A 27,314-nucleotide genomic window follows, 5' to 3' on the forward strand; every position below is an offset into this window, starting at 1 on the left:
TGCTGTCATTCACGGTTCGGGATCATAAATTTTACACTCGTAAATGTGAATTAACATTTCTTCTTTTCTCTCCACGCGTTTCCAGTGCTTAAAGATGAACCGGACGATCTAACCCATCTGGCTCCGACGGCTGGCGACGCGTGTATTCCGCTGGAAGAAGGTGGTCCATTCTTCAATGATGTGTTCGACGATTTCATGATTCCCGACAATTACACATCGCTGCTTCAGGATGATCTTAGCTCCCTGGACAGTACCGACCACCAGCTCCGTTCCAATTCCAGCATATCGGTCGCGTCCCCAATCACCATCAATGATTCGACCGTGGCAACCGTCGGATCGCTCTCAAACGCCATCATGTCCCAGCACATCCATCACAGCCCCAACAGCAACAGTAGCCATTCATCCGCGTCATCGTCTCCATCGTCATCGTCAGCTTCGATATCAGCTGTTCCGTCGTCGTCTTCGCCAAGCTCAGTGTCGAATCTGTCCTCCCTTTCATCGGTAACGTCGGGTATTGGATCGGCGGGCTCGTCGATCGTGTCACATAATGGCAACGTTTGTACGACCGGTGGCCTCAACTCGGTACAGACAACGATTGTTTCCGGACCGAGTAATGATCCCTTCATCAACTACCGCGATGAAATCACCGAGATCAACCACTCACCGCAGCATTTACTGTCGCCCGGTCTGTCCAAGGTGAGTACTCATATAGAACTTGTTTAATCACTAATGGGTTTTTAATCAACGAGATGCGCCAAATCTGAATTTTGTTAATATTATTTTTAGTAGATTTCGAGGAGTGTATTTTGACATATTAGGTCAAGAGGTTCCTGAACAACAAATTTTGCTTTTCGTAATTTCCCCTTTGACCCAGATTTTTTTATTTGTTTTTTTTTTGTTTGTTTGGCTACCCGCTAGAAAATCCAGGCGACAAACTAAAATTAAGTGTGAAGCAGTTCCCTGATTGCTAGTAACAGTGAATAATTACCTAATGCTGATCTTGTCTAGAATATTAGCAAAACAACCTTTTCCATACAAATGGTAGTTAGTATGTAAACCTAATATTTTAGAGGGGAATTTGGTTAAAAGTGCTTCAGTCCTCTTCCTTCTAAATTGTCCTCTATGATTGGGATAATATTTTCCCATTTGAGAGCCGTTTTAATACAAAGTCCGCCCTTCAAGCCCCTAACGTGTGTCAGAAAAACTAACTGATGTTAAAGCGATTAGCACCAACAAGGCCTCACGACCTGCAAGGTTTTGCGACTGCTGCCTTGCTCTGCCCAGTTGCACAAATTTACATAATCAGCTACTATATGGACGGTAACGACAAACACACGGACCGCGACAACGAGACGACGAAAAACGCGCTAATCATCTCACTGGCCGCCTCAGTGCTAAGATAACGATAAAATTGAGAATAAAAAAACTATCCATCAACCAAAACGGTGATGCTACCTTTCTCATCCTTGGCAGTTCAATTCGCCGTTTTTTGTCACTACTTTCATATGCTGCATCATATAAGGTTAGTCACACGATCAAAAATACGAGCGAAAAAAAATCGTGTAAAAACAAAATCCTGTGTATTTTGATCTTATCTACTAAACTATTCACTTTTTTAATTTAAACTGAAATTAATATGAAGATGAATAATTTCATTTCAATTTGTTGTTTACTTTTATTTGCTTGAATTTTCTCTTCCTTTACCCTTATGATAAAAAAGGCAATGTGTATAATTGGGTCACCATTTTGACTATAGCTCAACTTTTAAGAAGACCATAGACCAAAAATAATTTAGAAAATTTCAGAGAATTACCTTTGAAACGGATTTATTTGATTGTTCTGGTGTCTCTTAGATCAGCGGTTGTCAACCTTTTTCTTGAGAGGTACCCCTTCAAACTTTTGCATTAATTGAGGTACCCCCTCTTGAAAGAAGGCTTCCAAGTCTCCTTAAAGAATAATTTCGAGCCCCTTGCAGGGAGGCTTCCGAACCACTTGAAGAGAGCTTCTAAATCTCAAAGTAGGCTTCCGCAGCTCTTGATAAAAGGCTTCTTAGCCTCTTGTAGAGAGGCTTTCGAGTCTCTTGAATGGCGGCTTTTGCATCACTTCCTGTGCATCTTGAGAAGATGCTTCTGAGCCTATTGAAAGAAGAATTCCGAGCTCCTGAGCCTCTTGTAGAGAGGCTTTCGTGCATTTTGAATGGTGGCTTTTGAGCTACCTTAAAGAAGGCTTCCTTTGCATTCTTAAAGGATGCTTCTGAACCTCTTGAAAGTATGCTTTCAACCCTCTTAGAAGAAGCCGAGGCTCTTGAAAGGAGGCTTCCGATTCACTTGAAAGTAGGCTTTCGAACCTCTTAAAAAGAGCCTTCCTAACTTTTTGAAAAAAGGCTTTCTGCCCTCTTAAAAAGAGGCTTCCGAGCCTCTTGAAAGTAGGCTTCCGGGCCTCTTGAAAGCAGGCGTCCGGGCCTATTGAAAGGAAGCTTTTGAGCCTATTGAGAGGAGGCTTCCGAGCCTTTTGAAAGGAGGCTTCCGAGTCTTTTGAAAGGAGACTTCTTGAAAGGAAGTTTCCGAGCCTCTTGAAAGGAGGCTTCCGAGCTTCTTGAAAGTGGGCTTCCGAGCCTCTTGAAAGGAGGCTTCCGAGCCTCTTGAAAGGAGGCTTCCGAGCCTCTTGAAAGGAGGCTTCCGAGCCTCTTGAAAGGAGGCTCTGAGCCTCTTGAAAGGAGGCTTCTGAGCCTCTTGAAAGGAGGCTCTGAGGCCTCTTGAAAGGAGGCTTCTGAGCCTCTTGAAAGGAGGCTTCTGAGCCTCTTGAAAGGAGGCTTCTTGAAAGGAGCCTGAGCCTCTTGAAGGAGGCTTCTGAGGCCTCTTGAAAGGAGGCTTCCTGAGCCTCTTGAAAGGAGGCTTCTGAGCCTCTTGAAAGGAGGCCTGAGCCTCTTGAAAGGAGGCTCTGAGCCTCTTGAAAGGAGGCTCTGAGGCCTCTTGAAAGGAGGCTTCTGAGCCTCTTGAAAGGAGGCTTGAGCCTCTTGAAGGAGGCCTGAGCCTCTTGAAAGGAGGCCTCGAGCCTCTTGAAAGGAGGCTTCTGAGCCTCTTGAAAGGAGGCTTCTGAGCCTCTTGAAAGGAGGCTCTGAGCCTCTTGAAAGGAGGCTGAGCCTCTTGAAAGGAGGCCTGAGGCCCTCTTGAAAGGAGGCTTCCTGAGCCTCTTGAAAGGAGGCCTGAGCCTCTTGAAAGGAGGCCTGAGCCTCTTGAAAGGAGGCCTGAGCCTCTTGAAAGGAGGCTTCTGAGCCTCTTGAAAGGAGGGCCTGAGCCTCTTGAAAGGAGGCTTCTGAGCCTCTTGAAAGGAGGCCTGAGCCTCTTGAAAGGAGGCTTCTGAGCCTCTTGAAAGGAAAGGAGGCCCTCGAGCCTCTTGAAAGGAGGCCCTCGAGCCTCTTGAAAGGAGGCCCTCGAGCCTCTTGAAGGGAGGCCCTCGAGCCTCTTGAAAGGGGGCCCTCGAGCCTCTTGAAAGGAGGCCCTCGAGGCCCTCGAGCCTCTTCAAAGGGGGCCCTCGAGCCTCTTGAAAGGGGGCCCTCGAGCCTTTTGAAAGGAGGCCTTCGAGCCTCTTGAAATGAGGCTCTCGAGCCTCTTGAAGGGAGGCCCCAGAGCCTCTTGAAAGGAGGCCCTCGAGCCTCTTGAAAGGAGGCCCTCGAGCCTCTTGAAAGGAGGCCCTCGAGCCTCTTGAAAGGAGGCCCTCGAGCATCTTGAAAGGAGGCCCTTGAGCCTCTTGAAAGGAGGCCATCGAGCCTCTTGAAGGGAGGCCCTCGAGCCTCTTGAAAGAAGGCTTCCGTGCCTCTTAAAAGGAGGTTTCCGATCCTCTTGGAGGAGGCTTCCGAACCTCTTGAATTAAAGCTTTCGAGCCTCTTAAAATGAGCCTTTTGAAAAGAACCTTCCGAGAGTCTTGAAAGGAGGCTTTCGAGCTTGTTGAAAAAAGGCTTCCGAACCTCTTGAAAGGTTAAAAAATTAGATTTCGGTCGACTTCTTTAATTTCTTTATGGGGACCACGCCGCCATAAGCCTCTGGGCCTGCCTCTGCTGCGTTGTCCAGCTGGGTTCCAAAGAAACGTCACTCTTTGAAGGTCCTTACAACTTTTTTGTCTTTTTTGACGAAATCTTTCGTTCTTAACTGCCTCATTGTATGTTTTGAACGTTCTAAAACATATCACCTTTCAGCAAAGTGCAGCGGAAAAACTATATCGCACATCCATCTAATGATAACTCTCGCGAGCGGATCAGTTCGGCCTGTCCAACTTAAATATGCGAATCGGATGTTGTTTATTCTGGTTGACTGGCGGCGGTTGTTTCAGTTGTTTGTGATACGCAAACACGTACCGTGCGCGATCGGCTCTCGTTTCGACCGTGGTGATAATTATCGCTGTTATGTTCGTAGCCAGCGACAATTAAAATTGATGGAGACATAACGAAGAAAACTCTGCGGTACCTATATGCAGCGGCAACTAGCTGCCCCTGTTTTATGGCGAAAAATCAGTCGATAATGTATGCTTATTTATAATTGAATAAACGTAATTCAGGCTAATTGTTGCTTAAAACGGACATCAGCTTTTCAGTGTCGGATAATATAATGCTAGATTGAAGTTTAGTAACCCGTAGCTGCTGGCGTAATCCAATTATATAGCATCGTTACAAAGCCAAAAAAGGACGCAAAGCAAGTTGACGCAGATTGTTTAGGTGAAGGTTCATTCACGAAATTCTGTTGACTATGCGTTATCGGCCAACAGTCAATATTTCAAATGTTATACTTTTACCACAACACTCTTATCACTGTTGGTCCAGTATTTCTTTATCGTTATCGAAGTACCATTAATTTGCGAAAAGTTGATAAATTGATATGACTTGCAATTGTAGTCGTAAACGTTGATACAATCGAGAATGATTGTTAAATTCCTGTTTCGCAACTAGCGGTCAACTTCCATTCGAGTTTTTGCGTTTCATCTTAGTGCGCAACAAAAAAAAATACTCAAAAATGTTTAAAATTTCTGAAAAATGGAAATTTTTTAAGCAGATTTTGGAAATGATGGAAATGATTTCATTGAAACTATGTAAAGTAAAGTACATAGTAGTAGCGTCTGACATTTTCAAAAACAATGATAAGTAATAGCTGTAGACGTTTAGCATACAACAAAATGATGTCTGAACAATGACGATGTTTAAATCGCGTAGCGCAAAGTTTTCTCATTCATTTAATCACATCAATCTTTTTATTTTCATATCTCAGACATCTCATTTCGCACATTACTATTAAAGATTTGCTTTTCCTTTTAAACACAACATCAATTTATATAAATATACGGAACGATTTTCATTTTGTATTCTATTAAAGTATTCCAAAATTTTAAAAGCGAACGTTTTGATAACGACAACGTAGAAAACCATTGGTTTTAAGGACAAAGAACACAGATACTATCTCTCTGTACGACTCGTCACGTGTTGGCTTCTCGTGTCAAGCAGCTATAAACACAATCTTCAATCACCCACCTTCCTAGAGCAAGTCCAAGTTTGCCTGAGCTTGCTGAAACGGGGGAAAATACTACCTTAATACCACCTTGGGGCAGTCAGTCAATTAGTAAGTCAGTCGGGCAAGGTGCGAGTGCGAGTTTCTTTCCAATATTAGCTTGGGGGTACTTCTTATCATCATAGAGTTAAAGCTACACACGATTCAACATCCCAGCGGCCAGTAGTAGTGCGTCGAAGGGAAGGAACCCTATTCTAAATGCGCTGTTATGTCATTTAGCTAGTCTTTATTAAATGTCGCTGTTTGTGAACGAGTTTGCACAAATTGAAGGAGGTGTTAATTGTTTGTGTTCATTGCAAAACTTTACCAGGCACATGGCGCACCTAATTCGGGCTGTTGTACATACCAGAATTGGTTTGAACCGGACTAATTTTAATGAGTAGCATCGTAAAAGACTTTTTCATACGTTCTGTTTGATGAATTATGTGTTTTAGGAAAAAAAAAATTAAATTAACCCTTGTGCATATAAACTACATTTGAAAAATGTTTTCCTAAAGCAATAATCGTAAAAGGGTATTAGTTGCAAGTCTGAAAACATACCAAGGGTATTATTTTGTGCAAGAAATAGACTTTCCTTTACGAAGGGAGCAGAAATTCGTTTTTCTTTCTTGGTGATTATAATGTTCATGGTGACCTAACCATAACTATAAAAGCATCGGAATGGTTCTTCACTATAAGGAAAAAATTGTTTTAGGTTGAACCTTTCCTATCAGTGCGGACAAGATAAGAAGAGGAAAACTCAGTAGAAATGAAAACTCATCCGAAATGCTTGGGAAAGGGTCAGTTGCACGGGTATCTGGAAAAAGGTTTTCCACTATGTCATAGACGTACACCATACCATGTATAGAACGTTAAACTTACCCACAACACAGTCTCTTTCTTACTACACTTCTACGCTTTCCGATGCCAAGCTAAATATTCTACTCACATAAAATGGGATACGCGGCTGGGGGAATTGGCCGGAGCGAAAAAGGAAATGCCAAGGTTAACTCAACACGAAATTGAGGAGAAACTTTCACTTTCTCGCCCGGTGGAGGCAAAACCAATCTTGATTGCGCTTCATTCTTAGTATACAATATTTATTAAGTTTTTCTCCTCTCTTTCCGCGCATCTCGTTGACTAATTCCATGTCAGTAATAACTCATGATTAGAACTACATTAATCATTATTTTTTCTCCATCTATCCGTAGAGCCCCGAAGGAAGCAGTATACCGTCACTGTGTAGCCCGAACGGATCGGGCTGTCCGGAGGATGAGCTTGCATTTATGACCCTCAATATGGATGACGACGATTTGACAATGTCGATGCGCGCCCCTTACATATCGATGAGCGAAGTGGACGACCTTCCGCTTCTTACATCCGACGATCTAATGTGGGGTGCCCCGGCTGTGTCCGTCGATAGCGCAACAGCGGCCGCCATGGCAGCCGCCGCCGGTAAATATTTGGTAAAAGAAGAATACACTCCCACCCAACCCCAACAGCCACTGTCACCGCAAACAAACGCCACTACCACCTCCGTCTCGACCGTCAAATCAGCATCGCCGTCGGTCACGGTCACCGCACGGATCGCGGACCTTACCAACGGCACCAACAGCAATAATAACGAGAACAATTGCAATATCGGCAACAAAACTATCGATTCCAGCCTGGCGGCACTGCTCTGCGGAGGTAATGTGATCAACATTCAGCTGCAGCAACAGCAGCAATCACAAAACGGTAACCGACACGTTTTGGTCCATCATCAGCAGCAGCCACAGCACCATCAGGTGATAACGGCTGCCGCAGTCCAAACCGAAACCGACAAACGGGTGAAACTAATTGATTCGTCGAATTTGCTGCACCCGATGGTTGTGATTACGCCCAACTTCAATAAGAACAGTAAGTCCGTGGAATCAGAGAAGTGTTCGCTCATGTGGGCGTGTTACCGAGCCCCTCAGCTGGTGGTGCGGTGCTCAGGAGAAATTTGGAACTTTTTATGACGAATGAGCTGGAGAACCATGCGGCTCCATCCAATCAGAGAAGTTCAGTGTAGGTGAAAAGAGCTTTCAACTGTTCGAATTTCAAAATGACATTCCCACGCTATGTGGGCAGACGTCCTTAGTATCAGCCTTCTGCTCAAATACAAATTCAGCCAAGTCTCTTGCTGTGTTTCTGCCCTGAGCATTTCCGACGAAAGATTGTTGATATATAGGGCACAATGTATTTTTATATTTATTTACATCCAAATGCCGATGGGCTGTACAATGTCTTTGCTAAGAAACGGTCAGTAAACCCAGTTAGTAAAGCAATTGTTACACGTAGATAAATGCTTTCCGCCTTTAACTGATGCCAATCAAAAAGTTTATTCGAGGTCAATTTTCTTTATAGTGATTTTCATACATTTTTATCATATTCAAGGATCGATGTCTCGATTCGATAAAAATTTTGCTAGATACCTTAATTTAACTGAAACTTTTCATTTATACGGGAAAATTATTTATAACTGGCGTAGTATATTTGGTATCCCCGACTGAATTTACATGCTGACTTAATTCAATATTCTCCTTTTCACCATTGGTTGTCAAAATAAACGATTGAGACTAATCTTTTGTTCCTTAAACATACAATTAAAAACTTGTTTATGTTCATTTCAACCTTTTCAAAATCCCATAAATAGCTCATTTCGAGTTCTATGTTGCTTCATATGTTGTTTGTTGAACGATGAACGAAGCTGAACTATCGTTGGACCAGATTACACGAACAACAATGCCGACAATAAATTTGCCAAAATCACCTAATAAACACGCCCCGCTTACACATCGATTAATCATTTGTTGAGGCAATTGATTAAAACTTCCCAACATTCGGTGCTTGCTGCTAGCAAGAAACAACCGAAGTCATCTCACAAGAAAATCACAGGACCATACTGCAATCGCGACGAGACAAACTCCCACACAGCAGCACGTTCTCGTTGGGATGGATTAATTTGAAATAGCTTTCTGGCTGCTCTACTGACTGTCCGATAAAAGATCATATTTTTTATTTTCGCTCCCAATGCGAAGCGCGTTGGATAAAAGCAATGGACGCTTCAAGCCATTCTCGTTCGACCGTCGAGCCAATTTTACCGACTGGCTTACACAGTTTGATATTCCCACTGCTCTACATCATAGTCATTTGGATTCTGTTGAAAGGTTAAAAATAACCTGGAATGTCCCATCTTCTAACGGCAACGGCAGAGTTCTGACATTTATCGCCAAGAACGCCCCAAACCAGACTTCGGCAGAAGTTATTTTCACCCACTTGAAACGTTCTCCTATTGAAAGGCTCATTTCAGCATCGTTAAGTTCCACATTTCTCATCTCTACACTCAAACTAGGTGATTGACCCAAAATAAACCTTTGTTTACTAATACTCTGCATTGACTCACTTTTAGGTAACACGATCGAGGCCTGGTCCATGAACGATCTGCTACAACTGAACGGTACAGCGAACACAACCACAAGTGGAACCACAGCAGCACCGGCGCAAACGTTGAATGTAATCGCATCGATTGTCTCCAAGAAAAATACCGTCGCCAGCACTAATTCCTCCAGCGTCACCTCCCACAAGCGGGCCCTCGTGGAAACTGCCGACGGAAGCAGCAAACGCGTCAAACCGAATCCCACTACCGTTACCGTAAACCAGCAGCAATCTCCCACGTCCTCGCCTCAGCTGCTACAGCAACTGATGGCACCGTCTCCAGTGCCGGCTAAGGCCAAAGCCAAGTCCAAGTCGTTGCTGGACCAATCGGAACAGCACCGATGGTCCACCGGCAAGGTTAATGGCCTGCAGGACCAAGCATCCAACTCAGTTCTCATGAACCTACTCGTCAGCGGATGCGACGTAAGTGCCGGTTATACCTGCTTTCCCCGCCCTAGCAAGGCGGCCAAAGCCTAGCCCGGTAGTATTCTCTGCGGGGGCTCTGCCGTCCACTTCGCGAAGGGCAGCAGCGCCACCGACAGCAGCACTACGAACGCTAACGCTAGTCTGGCCGTCCTGCGTCGAAACTTTCTAGTTCCCGCGAAGCTTCATCTCGTTCGTAAATGAGAGACCTCAGAGTAGAAAGTAGTAAGCAAAAAAAAAAACGAAAACAGAAAATGAGAAATCTTGTCTAAAGATGTAAAGAGACAAAACCATTACTGTGATAGTTGTTATAATTTTAGTCATATACATATGGATTCAAAACTCTCGTTGGAAATCAGTCATCATCATCACCTATTGTTAGTAGAGCGCGAATATTAAGAGAAACAGAAGAATGAAGTTACAAATCATCATAAAAAGCTAATTATTTAAGTAGCACATAAGTGTACTCTGTTATGTTTTTTCTTAGTTGTAGAAACAAATCGAACCTTTTTTTTGTTCCCTAGATCCCCACGGACAATTTCTCTCCTCGTACATGTGTTAAAGTCGTATAAGAAAAGCAAAAATATTCGGGAACACCACAAACCTCAAACACTACATTTTTTTCTTTTGAAATAAAAAATTGTTGACGAAAAACATACCTCCAACATTCGTATCATTTCTTTTTTCCGTTCCCTGATTTCGTCATTTGATCTTCACCTTTTTTTCAGATTCGTTCCGATTTTCTTTGGGTTTTCCTCCTTTTTAGCGATATGAATACTGGAACAAAAAATGGAAAAATTTGTACAAAGACATGAAATCGTCATTAGACCACATAAATACAAACTACAAACTAAGACGAACGATCAACGAAATGCGCCCCGGCCGCGTTCGTTCGTTGAGCCCCCAATGGTACAAAGCAAACTAAGTTACAAATCGATGCAAACATTATTGAAACTAGGTTGAAGTATAGTGCAACAGTTGTAATCATTGTACAGATTATGATAAAAAAAATTAAAATGGAAGGATTGTTGTTGGTAAAGAACATTTGAAGACGGCTGTTCGAATGGCAAATTCCAATGTTTGAAAACAACTGAGAAAATGGAATCCTTTTCGATGATGTTTAAACAAATTAAAATATAGATTGTAGTTGGTAGAATTTCCATTTATATTTCCGAAACAGACTTTGAAAATAGCTTATATCTAATTTCTCTGCATCGGTTAGCTCTTCTTTGAAATGTGTTTGCACATTTATGATTGAAGTTTAAGCTATACATATTGCATTGTTTGAGTAATTTAGTAAATCCCTTGAATTGTTTTCAAATTTCGAATTCGTTACCATAAAAAAATCGTTTTATTCAGAACATTAGATACATTTCTTGTCTCTGTGATGCCGCTCGTTCGGAACTAATATAAGTTTTCGAAGACAATTTTTCACTATTTTAATAAATTTATAATGGAGATAGTGATAAAGTTATCTTCTGAAATTTCATACGATAATTGCTATAAATAAGCACGTAAAGCTAACGAACTCTTTATTTAAAAATTATCTCCACATGCAATTGAGTAATTCCAGATAATAATCATTATCAGTGATCAGAAGTACAACGTGCACTGGAGGTTGATTTATTTGTCTGAGAAACCGTATTAACGATTTTTCGGGGACTTTCAGGTTTGTACATATTTAACGTAGGCTGCCGATTGTTACGCAACTATCAGTGTTAATTGCAGGGATTCAAACTTTTAGATTGCATTTGTTGTTATCAGCATGCGATTCTTTATCAACGTAATAATATGAAATGAAATCTCACTACCCGCCTGATCTGCAGTACGCTGCGCTGTTGTAAAACAAAATCCGATCAACCAAATGAAATGAAACATTTGGGACTTCTTTCCTTGGATTACACTTTCTCAACTTTACATCAAGCTGAAAATGTGTTAAAAGTACTTCGGATTATTAGTATGAAATTATTATTTCGTTGAAAAGTAATGAAACCCATTGGCTTTATATACTGAATGGTCATGTTTATTTTGTTTGTGTTTTGAATCATACAAATGAAAGAAAACGAGAATGAATCATTGTTCAAAATTATTAGCAATATTATTTTAGTAAAAGCTATTTAAAAAGAATTCAAAAAGAACCTTCGCGCTATCTCAACTGTATTTTTGTTGAGATAAATTGCTGGCAATGTATATCAAGAATATTTAGTTTAAATGGCTATTCAAACATATAAAATTAATTTAATTTAACTTCTCGTCACCGTGAGATTTTGTGATACATAGGAAAATGGGAAGTAATCCATATTTTTTTGCTAATATTTTTATATTGTCAACATATTTAAATTCAATTAATTTTTTCTGATTGCCAGAAAATAATTGTGCCTCAGTTCAATGGCAAAGGCTTATACATTTCAGAATCAATATTTCAAACACAATGAAACAAGTGTAACAAAAAAGTTTAAATAAAAAATGACACCACTCAAGCCGCTGGGGTTAACCAAACATTTATTTTTATTTTTTGGGACCAGTCTAGTGCATTTTTTGGCACTCAATGGCGTTAATGTTTCCTCCGATTTTGATAGGCCACTTGCAATTAACAGCACGAGATGTATAACACGTGAGTGCAAAGCGAGGAATGTATCTACCAACATAGTAGGGCGCTGCGACTTACTTGGTGTAATTGTTGACTGTTATGTCGCAGTTAAGCACACATGTGAAAAAGTGGGTGTGTCCGTGCTTTCAGTGTAGTTGCGATTTGATTATTTTTAGTTTAGAATTTCAGACTCACGATGCATTAATTTATCTCCCCGTGGCCAGGTTTGTTATTCCCTAGTCTGTTTACGTGGTAGACTTAATTAGTAAGATGAACCAAAATGTAAACATTTTGCAATGCAAAGCTGCTTTTAATTTTTCTGCCATTCCATCACTGATGGGATGAAACTAGCGTTTAGGTTCAGTAGTCATTGAACATTTACGCTGTTATTTGATTAATAAATTGTAAATCAATGTTACAATTCCAGCTTCCGTATTTTTCACTACGACAATTCTCCAATCAAACTTCTTTTATATATTCCATAAACAGGTGGGCTGAAAAAAAATCTATTAAAACTCTGTGAGTGGTAGTAGGAATGAGTAACGACTTAGTTTTGCTTGTGATCACGATGCAGAAATTGAAAAGACATTTTGGTATTAGGTATTTATAACTAAAATAGATGTCCATGTTCATTGCGATTGTAGTGAATTGAGGGCGAAATTTAGACGAATAAGGCAATATAATTCAATGAAGAGATTGCAAGAGATTCAAGCATCTTTTGTTAAGCACATTTTGTTCTATATAAGCCAACTTCTTCAAAAGATACATTTATCCGGCATATGGCAAAGGAATATACGATTCCTTTTTCCAAAGAATGCATTTGTCCGGCATAACACAAGATAGGATATGGTTCCTATTCTTAATGTATACATTTGTTCGGTTCAAGGCAAGCGAGGAAATATTTCCTTCTTTCAAAGGATGTATTTATCCGGTTCCTTCTTTTAATTCAGGCATTTTTTTCAGTAAGGCAACGGAAGATATGATGGCTTCTTCCCAAGAATACACTTGTCCGGCATAAGGCAAGAGTGGATATGATTCATTCTTTCAATTCTACATACTCGGTTGATGCCATAGGCATATACGGTCCTTTTTTCGAAAATGCATGCATCCGGCCATATGTCTCATTCATTCAATTCTGGCTTTTGCTCACTTTAGGGCTAGGGAAGATATGATTCTTACTTTCAATGCCCGACCGAAAGCAAGTCAGCCATTTGTTTGGTTCAAGGCAAGGGAAGATATAATTCCTTCTTTCAAATGGTGCATTTTCCCGGCTGAATGCAAGCGAGGCAGTGGCGTAGCCAGAAAATTGGTTTGGGTGGGTCTCCTGAAAAAAAAATTTACGAAAAAAAAAATTTCTTCCAAAAATTGTCTTTGGGGGGGTTTATACCCAAAACCACCCCCGTGGCTACGCCACAGAAGCGAGGATATGGTTCTTTCTCTCAACTCAGGCATTTGCTCGGTTGTAGAAAAAGGAAGACACGAATAAAATATATGGTCCCTTCTTTTAATTCAGGCATTTGCTCGGTTTATGGCAAGGGAAGAAATGTACCCTTCTATCGAAGAATGCATCTGCCCGGTAGAAGATTAATATTGGATATAATTCCTTTTTGAAAAGCATACATTTTTCCTCTCTTTGATTCTTTATTTTAAAACATGCACGGGATCGATACATATCACAAGTGTTTGATAAATAAGATCTTCAAAAACTTCCCCATCAAGCCCTACCTCAGCACCATACACAATGAACGAAACACGGAATGTCATGAAACTAAATTGGGATTCCAGAAACGTGGGAAACTTTCAGTCTTCGAAGCGAGCATAATTTCAAATGATAGTTTTGATTTTACAACAATCAAACACCAGAGCAGCTTCATTGTAGGCGATCATTCAACTTCAATAAATTTTATTAAATCTAAAGCGTTGTTCTTAGTCCATTTTCCAAAAATATTGTTTTAGAAACATCGAACCTACTGAATCGATTTATTTTATATGTTGTGGAGAATATCGAATTTAACTCAGTATAATGATGGTAATGCTTGTTGATAAAAGGACCTAGAAACGAGTTTGGGGAAAGAGGATTGGTTCTGTTTCGGTTTGAACGTAAACAATGTTGACAATTCGTATATTTGAGAAAATGTTTCAGTAAGAGTAGAACGTTAAAGGTCATGTCTTTGGTTTGCTATTTTCGGAGGAAAATGTTTGTAAATATAATTCCAAGAAAAGATGAACATTATTCAAATTGAATAGATACAAACTAAAATTTAGGAAATCGGTGGAACTTAAGACGTTAAACTTGAAGAACGATGAACGAGGAACCGAAATGGGGTATATTTTTTCATAAGAATGTTCATTGCAAACAATGATTTATTTCCCTTTTATAGATTAGATATCTCACGAAATCGACGACAAAAAATAAGAAGAAGTCATAAATATACAGATATTGATATCAATCATACTTTACAATAGAGGTAATGAACGATATAGGAAGAATGTCACTGTCATCAGTGGCATAGTTATGCGATGCGACAGATGTGTTTATTACCTCTATTTATTTTACTCAAAAATAGCGCATAGGTTAGTTGTTAGGACCCTTGTAAATAGACGCCGGAAATGGCAGTTTGAGTCTAATCTAATGATAACGAAACAAATAAGTAAACATAAACATTCAAATGTTCATGTTATTTACACCATAATCACAGTTTATCTGCCACTAGGGAATGATTCGTACAGTATAGTGAAGCGATTCGTGTATTTTATTTTCTATACAATATTTTGACAACGTACCACAAATAACCTCAAACTTTACAAATACAAGCGGAACAATACAAAATAGGGACATCCAGGCTAAAATGGTTTTAATAACATTACAAACAAGATACAAACTCGATACAAATAAAAGAAAGAAATAGCTACAATATAAATAGTGATACAAATAATAGAAAGAAACCACAGCAGGACGTCAGTCTTTAGTTGTGTCAGAGCCAACGAAATGATTTAATTTATGACGATGTCATTTTAGTGAGTTTTTATCCTTTTGTCTATTGGCTATCTGGTTGGTAACGTGAAAACTCTTAGATGAAATAAAATAATTTGTAGATTAGATCGAGAGACAACATAATCATCTGATTCTCAATATTATGTTAACACTAAAATTTAAAAAAAGTAATGTGTAACAGCAATGCTTCAATGCAAACCCCACCCTTCCGGACAAAGTCAATACTTTTAGGGTAAACAAATAATCAATGTTCACACTTTGTTTCTTAATTATGCTTTGAAAACTAGTTTGTTGTAGCGAAACCCACCCGGAACATCACACTTATCCCAAGGTATGCGCTTTATCGTTTTCCTCTATTATTTTCTTCGGAGGGAATCTTTGGAGGAAACGGATTGTTGCGTTGGTTAGTAAAAAAAACAACAAGAAAAAAGGAGCTGCATAGGTATTTGAATGTTTTTATACATACGAACGAATAAAAGTTAGTACGCGGGAGAGACGCTGTATTTCGAACGAGTTGAAATTGAAAAACTAAAAAGAAACAAAGAACTGATTAGTAAGTGTTAAGGTTGTTTTTATGTGCATATTTATAAATGTTACTGATCCGATGTGAGGTAAGGGGGAGAAGAAATATGGAGGAAAAATATGATACCAAAGATGCAACAGTTAAATGAAATAATGTTAGGAAGAGCTGTTTTGACGTACAAAACGTAAAAAAAAAGAATCAAAGCTTTAATTCAATTTAAGTACAATTTTAAATAATTCATTTGATGATTACTTCAACTTTGGGGTATAACATTTTGTTTCAACTAAAAGTTCTTTTGTGTTAAGTTCGAAGATCAACAAAAATTGTCAAATGGAGCACAATGTTTTGCTGTTTTATTTCAATAATATGAATTTGCCACTTTTCTAACGTATGTCTATCAAATTGAACCACCGAGATGACTATCGCGATTTGTCCGTTTCTTATTGAGATAATTTCTCAGTTCACTGTTGTTCCACATGTCTGACTAATCAAACCAACAATCAAAATTTTAAACCTAATGGACCTTATCCTTCTCCTCCCGTGTTATTACTAATAATGTTAAACATCAACTCTCCGTCCTTTATAGTTATCCCGCATCCTCGTTGAAATCAGATAGATAACCCTTAGTTTCAATCATCATGAATCAATCACCTTTATTTTGATACATGAATCTGTGAGAAAGACAGCAACAAATGAATAAGGTAAATTTTAATCAATAGGAGATTACGTGAAGCAGAGAAAATTAAATGCTTAAAGTTAAATCAAATACATGAGAACATTAATGAAAACATTGGTAAATATGACAACAGATTAATAAAACTCGAATCAATTCAAGGAACGCTTTGAAAATTATAAGAATGAAGTAAATGTCGAAAAGACTAGAGACACGACTTAAATGCGGAAGTTTTTACTTTAAATCTTAAGATATATACATAGCATGGGGCGATCAAAAGTTGAACTTATACACAGTAAAACCTCACAAAAAGAATCAAACAAACAAAATTAAACAGAAAACGGATTTGAATGTGGGCAAAGCAGAACGATTCAAAATCGAAGACAAACGAATCAAATACACACCAAGAACGTACAGGCACTCCGCTCCAGCAGTGAACATATATCAATAAATCGAAGATGCAATAAAATGATGACGTTAGTGAAGGATTAGCAGACCTAAACCTAAGGCATGAAGCGAGCAATGATGCAAAATGTTAAATGATGGTTAAATTGGTGAATTACGACAATTAAGACTCACGGATGTACACTACACCTACACTCAAATGTCACATAGAATTATTAGAGTTTAATCCGCATGCGCATTCAAATATATTCCTACTGGGAAGGAAACTAAAATGGGATTAGGAAGGAGCGATTCCCCGAATGGATAACGTATTGAAATGGAAAATAAAGTCTCCAGATGTTAAAAACAAAACAAAAATGGCGTTTTTGTTCTAATCGTGATTTGTTTCATTTTAGGTTTTTATTCGATAGATCTCTTTTCAGGATGAACCAAGCATTTGTTTTACGTCAATATCACATTTACAATATCACAAATGTTGTATTCGTTGTTCAAAATTACTTCACTGTTTGTCATCGAATTTAGTTTACATACGGTTGAAATTTCTCAGTTATTATAGGTTCAAACCTATGTCTATCAATACAAATTGTTTAAAAGTAATATTATTTATCGACTTTGTACTTATTTTGTACAACAGTGATAACTGATTACTACTCCAGATCTGACAATCACCGCAGTCAGTAGTATGACGATGACATCGTGATTTTTTTTTATGAACTGACAGGTGTCCTTTCAAAGCGATTTTCTTCAAGAGATCATGTGATTATAAATTAGTTCTTCATCAATGCTACTTTATGAGTTACTCAAATTAGCAAAGATAACTGGTCTACTTTTTCTTTTGACAGCCCTATAATAAAACCTAAAATTGGTCGGCAATAAATCTTCCTATAAAAGTTGACCAATTCAAAGTGTCTCGACGGCTCCACAAATTAAATCAAGATGAGGAGAACGATTGCCTTGGCTTTTTCCACTCAGCTGACTGAAACACAAGGAAACGCGAAACATCAAGCGTCTCCATTAAATTAATACTATCGTTCCGTTTCATAAAAGAATTCCACCTCCTCATTACCGCCATTAGAAGCCGCTGAACATTCTATTTTTACCATATATACAAAAAACAGACCACGTTTACAATTTCATTCATCCATTTTTCCGCTCATGTTATGTCTTACGCAATGCCATAGAATCGTTCTTATACCACTTATGATTCACAACCGCCGAACGGCGCACCACGCGGTTACAAAGACCATCCAAATCACGCGCCCTCTGTGATGTTGTCAACATGCATGCATACCCTCCTAATACCCTACAGTGCGAGCGTAAATAAATTCCGCTGTAAAAACAAACCCAAACGCGAAAGAACCATGTCACATAAATTGTATTTTCTAGAGCGGAAGCGCTCCTCCCTTGCGGATAACAGCCGCCGTAGGAGCGTCGCGGCCGCTTTCGCGGATTACAGAGTCGATTATTTATAATTTTCATACGAAAATGCCACTGTATTGGGCAAAAAACAATGCTAAAGGCATATTATATATGTCACTTCAAATTATACACATTGTGAATGGCACTTTCGCTTTCTAGTTATACGGGGTGGCGTTAGAAAGTACAAGCGTGGCATAGAATGATCTGTAGTAACGAGCCAATGAAAAGTGAGTTCAATCACCCGTAAGCGGCATTCGTTGCTGCGCAAAACACTTTCATCTAAATCTAAGAAAGCAACCAGATTAACAATGAAGATATATTGCGTTGTGATTTATCTTTCTGCAAAAAATGAGCAGCTGAAGAAATTGCTTGTTTTCGTTATGTTGCTCAGGACTGTTCGAAACTTAAAAAAGCTCGTAAAGTTTATTTTAAGGCTTTGAAGTTTAAACCGAGTAGGTTATTTATTAAATTATTAATAACATAATCTTATTTTAATAATATTCGCAAAATGGACATTTTTAGCATAATTAGTTTTTTACTCCCATTTATTTCTGAGAAAGACTCCTGTGTACCAGAGAAATTGCACTTGGTGTTAATCATGAAGAGACAATATCTAATTGATTTGAAAGCATCAAAGTAAGCTTGATATGAACAACAGCGGAAAGCCCCCAAAATATCAATCAAAGCAATCGTGGTACTTCGCCAGCAGTCAAAGACATGTGGTCATCCATCTGGACTGGACTGGAGTGACAGTTTTCCAGCAGCAATTCCCACCAGCATCCAAGAAGGATTCTCATCAGAATCCGAGAGGAATTCCCAACAGAATCCGAGAAGAATTCTCATTGGAATCTCTGAAGAATTCCCTTCAGAGTCATCGAAGCATTCCAACTGGAATCCAAAAGAATTTACACTGAATTCGTTTCGGTTTCGTTGAGGGATACGCTTGGGAATCCGTGGGGATACGCTTCATAATCCATGACGGATTTGCTTCAGAATATCTCGTTAATTTGCTTCGGAATTCCTCCGGAATCGTTCGAAGATTTGTTTCGGAACCGTTCGGAGATTTGCTTCGGAGTTCTTTGACGATTTGTTTCAGAATACATCGACATTTGCTCCGGAATCCCTCGACGATCGGAATCTCTCTGACGATTTGCACCACAATCCTTCAACGAATTGCTTCGGAATCATTCGACGATTCGCTTCGGAATACTTCGGAATTCCTCTACGATTTGCTTCAACATCCCAGGACGATTCCCGCTGGAGGGTTATTTTCAGAATCCCTGGAGGATGAAGTCCCTCCCGACGATTTGCTTTGGGATCCCTCGACAGACTGCTTTGGAATCCTTCTACGATTTGCTTTTCCCTCTACGATTAACTTCGGAATCCCTCGACGAATTGCTTCGGAATCATTCGACGATTCGCTTCGGAATACTTCGAAGGTTTGCTTCGGAATTCCTCAACGATTTGCTTCAACATCTCTGGAGGATTCTCTTCAAGTCCTTCCCGACGATTTGCTTCGGGATCCCTCGACAGATTGGTTTGGAATCTTTCTACGATTTGCTTCTACATCCCTGGAACATTGTCTACGCAATCCCTGAAACATTCACGTTGGAATTCATGGAGGATTTCCGACGGATTCTCTGGAACATTCCTGTTGGAACTACTGAAACATTCACGTCGGAATTCATGGAGGATTCCATTCGGGATCTCTAGAAGATTAGATACATTTCTGTCGGATTTTCTGGTACATTCCCTTCAGAATTCCTGGACGATGGAGGATTTCTAGAAGATTTTCATTGGAATCCCTGAAACATTTCCTTCGGACTCCCTGGAACATTCCTGTCGGATTCCCTGGTGGATTGCCTTCGGTATGCTGGAAGGATTCCCGTCGAAATTTCTGGAGGATCTCGTCAGAATCCCTGGAACATTTCCCTTTTGATTCTTTAAAAGATTCTCATCGGAACCCTTGGAAGAATCTTCCTTTTTTTTTCGTTTGAGACGGATAGAATATTTATGAAATATACAAAAATATCCACTGCCTACTGGTGAGAGCCTGACGGTGATCCGTCACATATTGTCCTTTGAGCGTGCGGCACGAAGCCGAGCGCTACTACACTTAGACGCAATAGCCATACGCTATCAATTTGTATCGTTGTAGCAATCATCGGATGGTAAATAAACTCACTTCGATTCTGTGGGCTACAACAGAAAGCACGTGCTTGAGAAAAAAGAATAAATATGGATGAGTGTGATTGATCCGCAATTGCTTTAGGTGGTTGGACCGTATTTATCACATTACCACTAAGATAACTTAATGAGGTGGTAAAATGTTCGAGAATTTTTGAAAGGAAGCTCAATTTAGAGAACATAGATGGAGGGGCTATCGCACCCTAACCCCCCCCCCCCTTGACATCACGACTACTTACGCCAATGGTTGACATTGACAGCTACATGTGTCTGCAAGTAGGCCTTACCAATGCGACCATGTAATAATTAAGACCACTAGCCCCAGTCCTGGCGTAGCTGGTATTTTGGTCATTTTGACGTAATCGCTTCATTGATCATTTGGCGTCAGCAGTAAGAACTATATAGGAGGGGCTAATCAGTTTCCAGGCAGCTTCAAATACTGTTGTGCGGGGGGGGCGGGAGTCTTCTTTTGACAAATCGAGGGCTACTTTGGACATTTTGAAACAAGAATTATAACATAAACTGCTCTCAAATTACCATTATCACCATTTGGTGTCTTGTTGATAGTTAGATGGCAACTTTCTTTTTCAAATTTGATATTTTTTATTTTTAGTTTTTTTTTTATAAAACAAAAATCCAAAGTAGCCCCCGGAGTCAAAAGAAGCCCCGCACGACGGTGATTTTAATATTTACTATGAAGATTATTACGTATTTAAATTGTATTTTATTGTATTGAAATTGTAAGATAATTTATTGGAAAAGCCTCTACGAGTTATTTGAAGTGTTTCTCCAGAAACTTGCAATTCTTGGAATTCCTTAGGCATTCCAGGAATTCTTTCAAAAATTTGTCCATACATTTCTTCACAAATTTCTCCAGTAATTATCTCCGATTCTTTTAGGAACTTCCGAACGAAGTTCGGAATTTGACATTCTCAAATTTCTTTCAGAAACTCATCTAGGGATTGCTTCGGAAAATCCTCTGGAAATGAATTCGGAAATGAATCCAAAAATTCCTTCAAAGTGGGAATTCAAATAATTTCTTAAAAATACAAACGTTTCTTCAGGCTTCTTCAAAAACTGCTTCAGGAATTTCTTCGGAAAATCTTCCGAAAATTTATAAAGACAAATTTTCGAAACTCCCTCCACGATTTTTTTCAGAAATTCCTTCAGGAATTCCTTTGGAAATTCCTTTTTAGTCTTAGGAATTCCTTCGATAATTCCTTTAAAAAATCTTTCAGAAATTCCTTCATACACTCCAGAAACATTCAATTCCAGGAATTCTTTCAGAAATTTGTCCATACATTTCTTCGCTAATTTCTCCACAAATTTCTGCACAGCACATGTTTCTAAATGAACAAATTGATATGAAATTTGCGAAAAAGAATCCACGTATCTTGGAGGGACTCAAACCCTCAACCTCCTACTCCCTAGATAGGCGTGATAACCCCTACACAACAAGACCACTTAAAGGTCACGTTTGCGGAAAAGCCATCAGAATCCGAGTACCAACCTCCACCGCGGTTAGCTCTTTTTTGCAAATTGAATATCTTTCGGATGCTTGATTTGTCCAATCTTCACATGTGCTTTACTGTTGCGTATCCACAGCCACTGTTGTTTATCCTCCATGTATTTCTTTGGTTATTTCTCAAGTAATTCTTTCAAAAATTCTTCTACGAAATTTTAGGAACTCCGAACGTATTTGAATTTCTAAAGGAATTTCCAAAGGAACTCATGAAAGTTTCGACATTCTTAAATTCCTCCAACAATTCCTTTGGACACTGCTTCAAGAATTCCTCTGGATTCCTCCAGGGATTCCTTCGGAAAATCTCCCGGAAATTAATTCGGTAATGAATACAAAAACCCCTTCAAAAGAGGTATTCTTTGAGTTTCTTAGGAATTGCTTTGAGAACATCCTTCAGAACTTCCTCCGAGAATTTATTCGGAAATTCCATAACGAAAATTTTAAGAAAAACACCTCAAGGAATCGTGCATTCCTTTGAGACATTCATTTAGACTACGTTCAGATTGGTGATATATCTATTTGATGTAGAGAATTTTGACATGAGATGTTATATGCATTATTTATGGTGAAAATAAGATATGTGAAGTTTGATGCCAAGCTACTTTATATCAAGTGATATAGCTCATAGTCTGGACGACACATTGTAGGCTAATTCAAATAGTTCTTGAAGATTTTGCTCCGATATTTAGTTGAAATTCCTTCGAAAATTCGAAAATCACTTGGGAATTCCTTTGGAAAATCCCTTATAAATTCTTTTAGGAAAATCGTCGAAAATGTCTTTAGAAACTCCTTTAGAAACTTCTTCAGGAGTTCCTTCGAAAATTCTTTTAGAAATTCTTTCGAAGGCTGTCATTTTTACTTTTCCAGCTTTGCAGCTTTGCGTCGCAGCATGCGAAAAATAATAAAAAATTACAGATGTGTGTTGCTTACGTATTGGATGGAGTGCGCTTGAAAACGCGAGTTTTGGATTCCAGGAGGCTTGTCCTTCATCTTTCCATGCTTATTTAGGTGCACGCCATTCAAATTATTCGATTGCATGACAGTTGATTTGTTCTAATGTTTGAACTCAATTCAACGCACACTATGTATGATTTGTTCTATGCTGGGATTTCCCTCTGCGCGTTATTTCCGCCTAGTTTTCCATTTTTTTCTCTGAATAATGTAGAGGTTTTGAGTTTATTCAAATTATAAGTCGTTGCAAGCTCAAATTTTAATCAGGGTAGTATTAGTATTAGTTTTGAGAGTGATACAATCTACTAATTGTTAATAAGTTGAAGTGGTCTTAACCCAATCCTTGGCTGTTTAGATACCGCATACCGCTATCTACTAGAAACGCCTCAATAAAATCAATTGAACAATAAACACGAGGAGTCCCGAGGGATAGAAGGAAATAACCCTACACTGTGCATGTAAGATACTTGTTGAGGTTTTTTCACAGCCATTTCAAGCTCAAACATTAGATAGCAACATCATGTTGAGCCAAATACGAGACACTGAGAGGAATTAAAAAGCGATTTGATTTGAAATTTTATCGGCGGCAGCGTGATAGACTTGGTGATAGATCACTTTCAGCCAGCAACGACGGCGTGGCAGCGTCACGCCGTTAATGATCGTCGGCGGCGACGCAGTTGCGTGGGCCACCCGTGTGCTAATTTTATGGATAGAAAATTCTGCAGATTTGTTCGTAAGCTTCCAGGAGTTCCCCCGTAAGTTCCTCCAGGACCTCCGGATTTCCTTCTGAAGTTTCTCCAACAATTCCTCCACGAATTCCTCCAGATCCTTCCAGAAATCTTTCAGAAGCTCCCCCTGGAATAGTGGAAGTGGAGCTACTCAACAAAATCACATATTCTTCCATTCCTCCATTAGATGATTTCACTGATACAAGAACGTTTTATAAATTCGAAACTCCCATTGGATTCCTCTATACTCGTCTCCCAGCCAGCCCAAGAATTCTACCAGAAATTCCTCCGGACATTTCCCCCAAAATTTCTCAAAGAATTTCATTCGAAAATCGCTAATAAATTGTTTAGAAATTCCTTCAGATTTTTTTCTGCAAATATCTAAGAGTTCCTTCATAAATTCTTCCGGTTATTCTTACAGAAATTGTTACAATTTTTTCTCCGAAAATATCTCTAAAAAAATCTTCAGACATTCTTTTGGGAATCCACCCGGAAATTGCTCTAGAAATTATTCAATGAAAAAATTCCCGATAATCCTTACTAATCCTATACTTACTAAGGGAACTAAGTGATGAACTTCTCACACTGAAACATTACTATAATAAAGAATTGAAAAAAAAACTTACGGGAACTTCTCCAGAAACGATTGAATTCATTTGGCGATTGCAGTCTTAATAAGGATACTTTAGGATTTTTTTCAGAAATCCCTCATTGAATTCTCCTGAAAATTTCTTCGAACTTTTCTCGGAAAATTTATTTTAAACTTCCCCCAGAAATTTTTCAAAAATCCATGCATGGCGTCGGGATATTTATTTAGGGAGAATTCATGATGATTTTTTGTAGAAAAATCCGAAGAAGATCTTGAAAGATTTCATGAAACAATTCCTGAAGGATTTACGGTGAAAATTTTCGAAGAATTGTTTGGAGGATTGTTTGGATAAATTCTTGAACGATTTTTCGATGTCATGTGTGGATTTCTAAATAGACTTACTGGAGAAATTCTCGATTTTTTTCTTGAAATATGCTGAATTTAAAAAGGCTTGCCGAAATTCTAAACAAATTTTACTTGTAATTCTGAAAAAATCAATGCGAGAGTTTGCAGAGGCCATCAAGCAAGTAAGTTCAGTGCGGGTTTTAGTTGTCGGGAAAGTAAAGCGCTTTGCTCGGGTCGAAACAAGCGCGATCTTCAATAGTTTACAGTAGCCATCGAGCAAGTGAGTACAGAGTGCTGCGATTCCGTTCGGTCGTCCAAAACGCGATTCTCCTTAGTTTTCATATGCCACCGGGCGTGCAAGTTCTAACTTTTTACTCGTCGCAAGACAGCGTATTAGTGTTATCCCCAGTAACATTTTGGTTTTATAATGGTTTTAAGGCACTCTTGTAGAGTAAATAATGGTCTTGAAGAGCGTCATAAAACTAAAAATGTTACTTGGGATTTCCTATCCCATAGATCGCATCGCTTACGGAAGTGAATCCAGGTAAATTATTCTTTGTAACTAAAACGATATCCTATCCCAAGACAATCGTGGAGATGCAGAGGTATACTCGGTCTCTAGTAGCAACGAGAGTCGGACTAAAATTCATTCCCTTTTTATATGGCCATAAGGACGTAGCTGGCGCCGTTATTGACTTATTGATTTTAAATATTTTAGCTCCCGAAACGTGTACATTGAGAATGGGTAGCTAATCCCAAGCTCCATTTATTGTGTTCTCTGTGCAATTTCGCAAGTTCAGTCAATCACGGAGTAGTAACTACGAATTGTGCGGTCATAATGCCCATGCCCATGCTCAATTGTGAAAAAATTCAGAGCCAAATACCAAAGGAATTGTTCTTGAAAAACAATTTCCACATTTTCTGAAACATTGAATATCAGGTGGATTTCTAAGAAAAAAGTTTATGTTTGGCCGTTGTATAGCAAGGCCAAGTTGACCTTACAAAGATATTTTCCCTCGTCGTGTTTCGCACTAATATAGCTTGAAATCAGCTTCATGCTAGATACAGTCGCTATCCAATGATTTCGGTTTGAAGACTATACCGGAAATGGAATCTATACCGAAAATTGAATCCCTCCTTAGCCGTGCGGCAAGATGCGCGGCTACAAAGCACTACCGTGCTGAGGGTGGCTGGTTTCGATTCCGGTCTAGGTAATTTTCTCGACTTCCCTGGGCTCAAAAGCAGGGTTGGGAAAAATCAAATTTTCAAAAACTCACCCGCGATCTCACTTTTAAATTATCAAGTGATAAAAACTCACCAGTGATTAAGAATCGTTTGAGAATCGTATCTTGATTTGAAGCACTTACCGTTACATTTGGAACACTTTTTCCTCACTACCATGAAACCATAACGCCAAATAGAAGATATAACGGACTGTTGACAATTAGCTGATCATAGTAAAGTTTAATGTTTGAATGAAAATTATGTGTTTATTATCATTTGAGTACATAATTTGAGAAGTTGTCGCCGGCGACAACTCGCCTACTATTTCACGAAAAGTTGTCACGAAATTGTAAATCATTATCGTCTGATAATGATAGCCTCATGTTTTATGTACAACTGCAAACATTGTAACTTGGCTTAGAAACCTCGCATTTAATAACTGAGGCAAAGCTTAATGAACTGCGAGGCGGCAATATCCCTGCGGTTATTTTTCAGTTATCGTGACATTTTATACAATGTTCTAAAACTCGAACCGAATTTTGTAAAATTTGGCATTTTTCTACCCCCAGTTCATTCAAAGTTAAGCCTATGTTCCGGGTATTAAGCCACCCGGAGTGGAATCTAATTACTATGTCTGAAACTCGATTTATACATAGGGACAACGTCTAGCATACTAGTTTCGTGGGACCCCACCGAAGGAAGTGGTTACCCTCCAATACCTTTTCCGAACAAAATCTATCACATGTTGTGCATATGCATAAATCGAGTTTCAGAGATAGTACTTTTCTACCTCCATCTCCTTGTTACACGGACGTTTTTTTTATGGATTGAAACGTTTGGTCTGCCCCCTCCCTTCTTCAGTGTTACCTAATTTGTAAAAATAAGCTATGGGCGGTGATGACAGAAACTATAATGAGTTCTATCTGAGAAATAGGTTTAGAAAAATGTTTATAACAACATTTCAAAATGGTGTTAAATAATATTGTAATATTATGAAATATGATCGTTAAATTATGAACGCGACGTAAAACATCTTCTCCGTTAGTTACACTACCACCAATAGCCCAGATCTCGAAAGCAAGAGAAATACATAAGTAGAGTGGTAAATATGGGGAATGCGGTCAATATGCGCCCCAGAGCAGTCTTTTTCCTAGGATAGGATGTGCCAATTAGTCATTAAAAATCGTACCGATTTTCTGTCAAAACCGTACCGATTGCTGATTGGGTGAAAATGTCAATCGATTACTTCGATCGGCGGTATCACATTTTCAAAAGGGCAGCTTGTTGTTACCTTGGCCGTGTTGCTGGGTAATTAAATTGAGATTTATGACACAATTCAAAAGTTTGTTTTTTGATTTTTTGGGCAAAATAAATTTATGCTGGGCAGCAAATGATGTATGATTGGTTCTCATGGGTTATGCTAATTTAAAACACTCGATTTGAAGCATTATTAACCAACTTTTTACCCATTTCACTGTAAAACGCGTCTAACTCTATGCAAAATCTTTTTTCAGATAGTACGTAGCATCTTTTATTACGAACAATGAAAGAAGTGGACACGAAAACTTGATATTTTTATATATATATTATTCGGTGGATTTTGCATAAAAAAATTCGGAAGCACTGGCCACCACCTCGTCGAAGCAACCGACTGAGGAAACAACAAGGCAGTCGCAATTCAATTGTCACATCCTATCCTAGTCTTTTTCCAAAAGTTAATCCTCAATCTTAAATTATTTATTTTCGA

The 27,314-nt window shown here is 39.0% G+C and overlaps 1 protein-coding gene across 1 annotated transcript in view; it reads left to right on the forward strand.

The window, feature by feature from the left end:
• LOC134205104 (protein similar) overlaps positions 1 to 27,314 on the forward strand; it is a 406,085-nt gene that overhangs the window by 351,666 nt on the left and 27,105 nt on the right. Inside the window, exons 8-10 of the mRNA XM_062680031.1 lie at positions 86 to 696; positions 6,746 to 7,433; positions 8,968 to 9,416. Of these exons, the coding sequence (XP_062536015.1) occupies positions 86 to 696; positions 6,746 to 7,433; positions 8,968 to 9,416 (1,748 nt within the window). The remainder of the gene's footprint in view (positions 1 to 85; positions 697 to 6,745; positions 7,434 to 8,967; positions 9,417 to 27,314) is intronic.

This window comes from Armigeres subalbatus, chromosome 1, assembly GCF_024139115.2.
Source record: "Armigeres subalbatus isolate Guangzhou_Male chromosome 1, GZ_Asu_2, whole genome shotgun sequence".
Lineage (NCBI taxonomy): Eukaryota > Metazoa > Arthropoda > Insecta > Diptera > Culicidae > Armigeres > Armigeres subalbatus.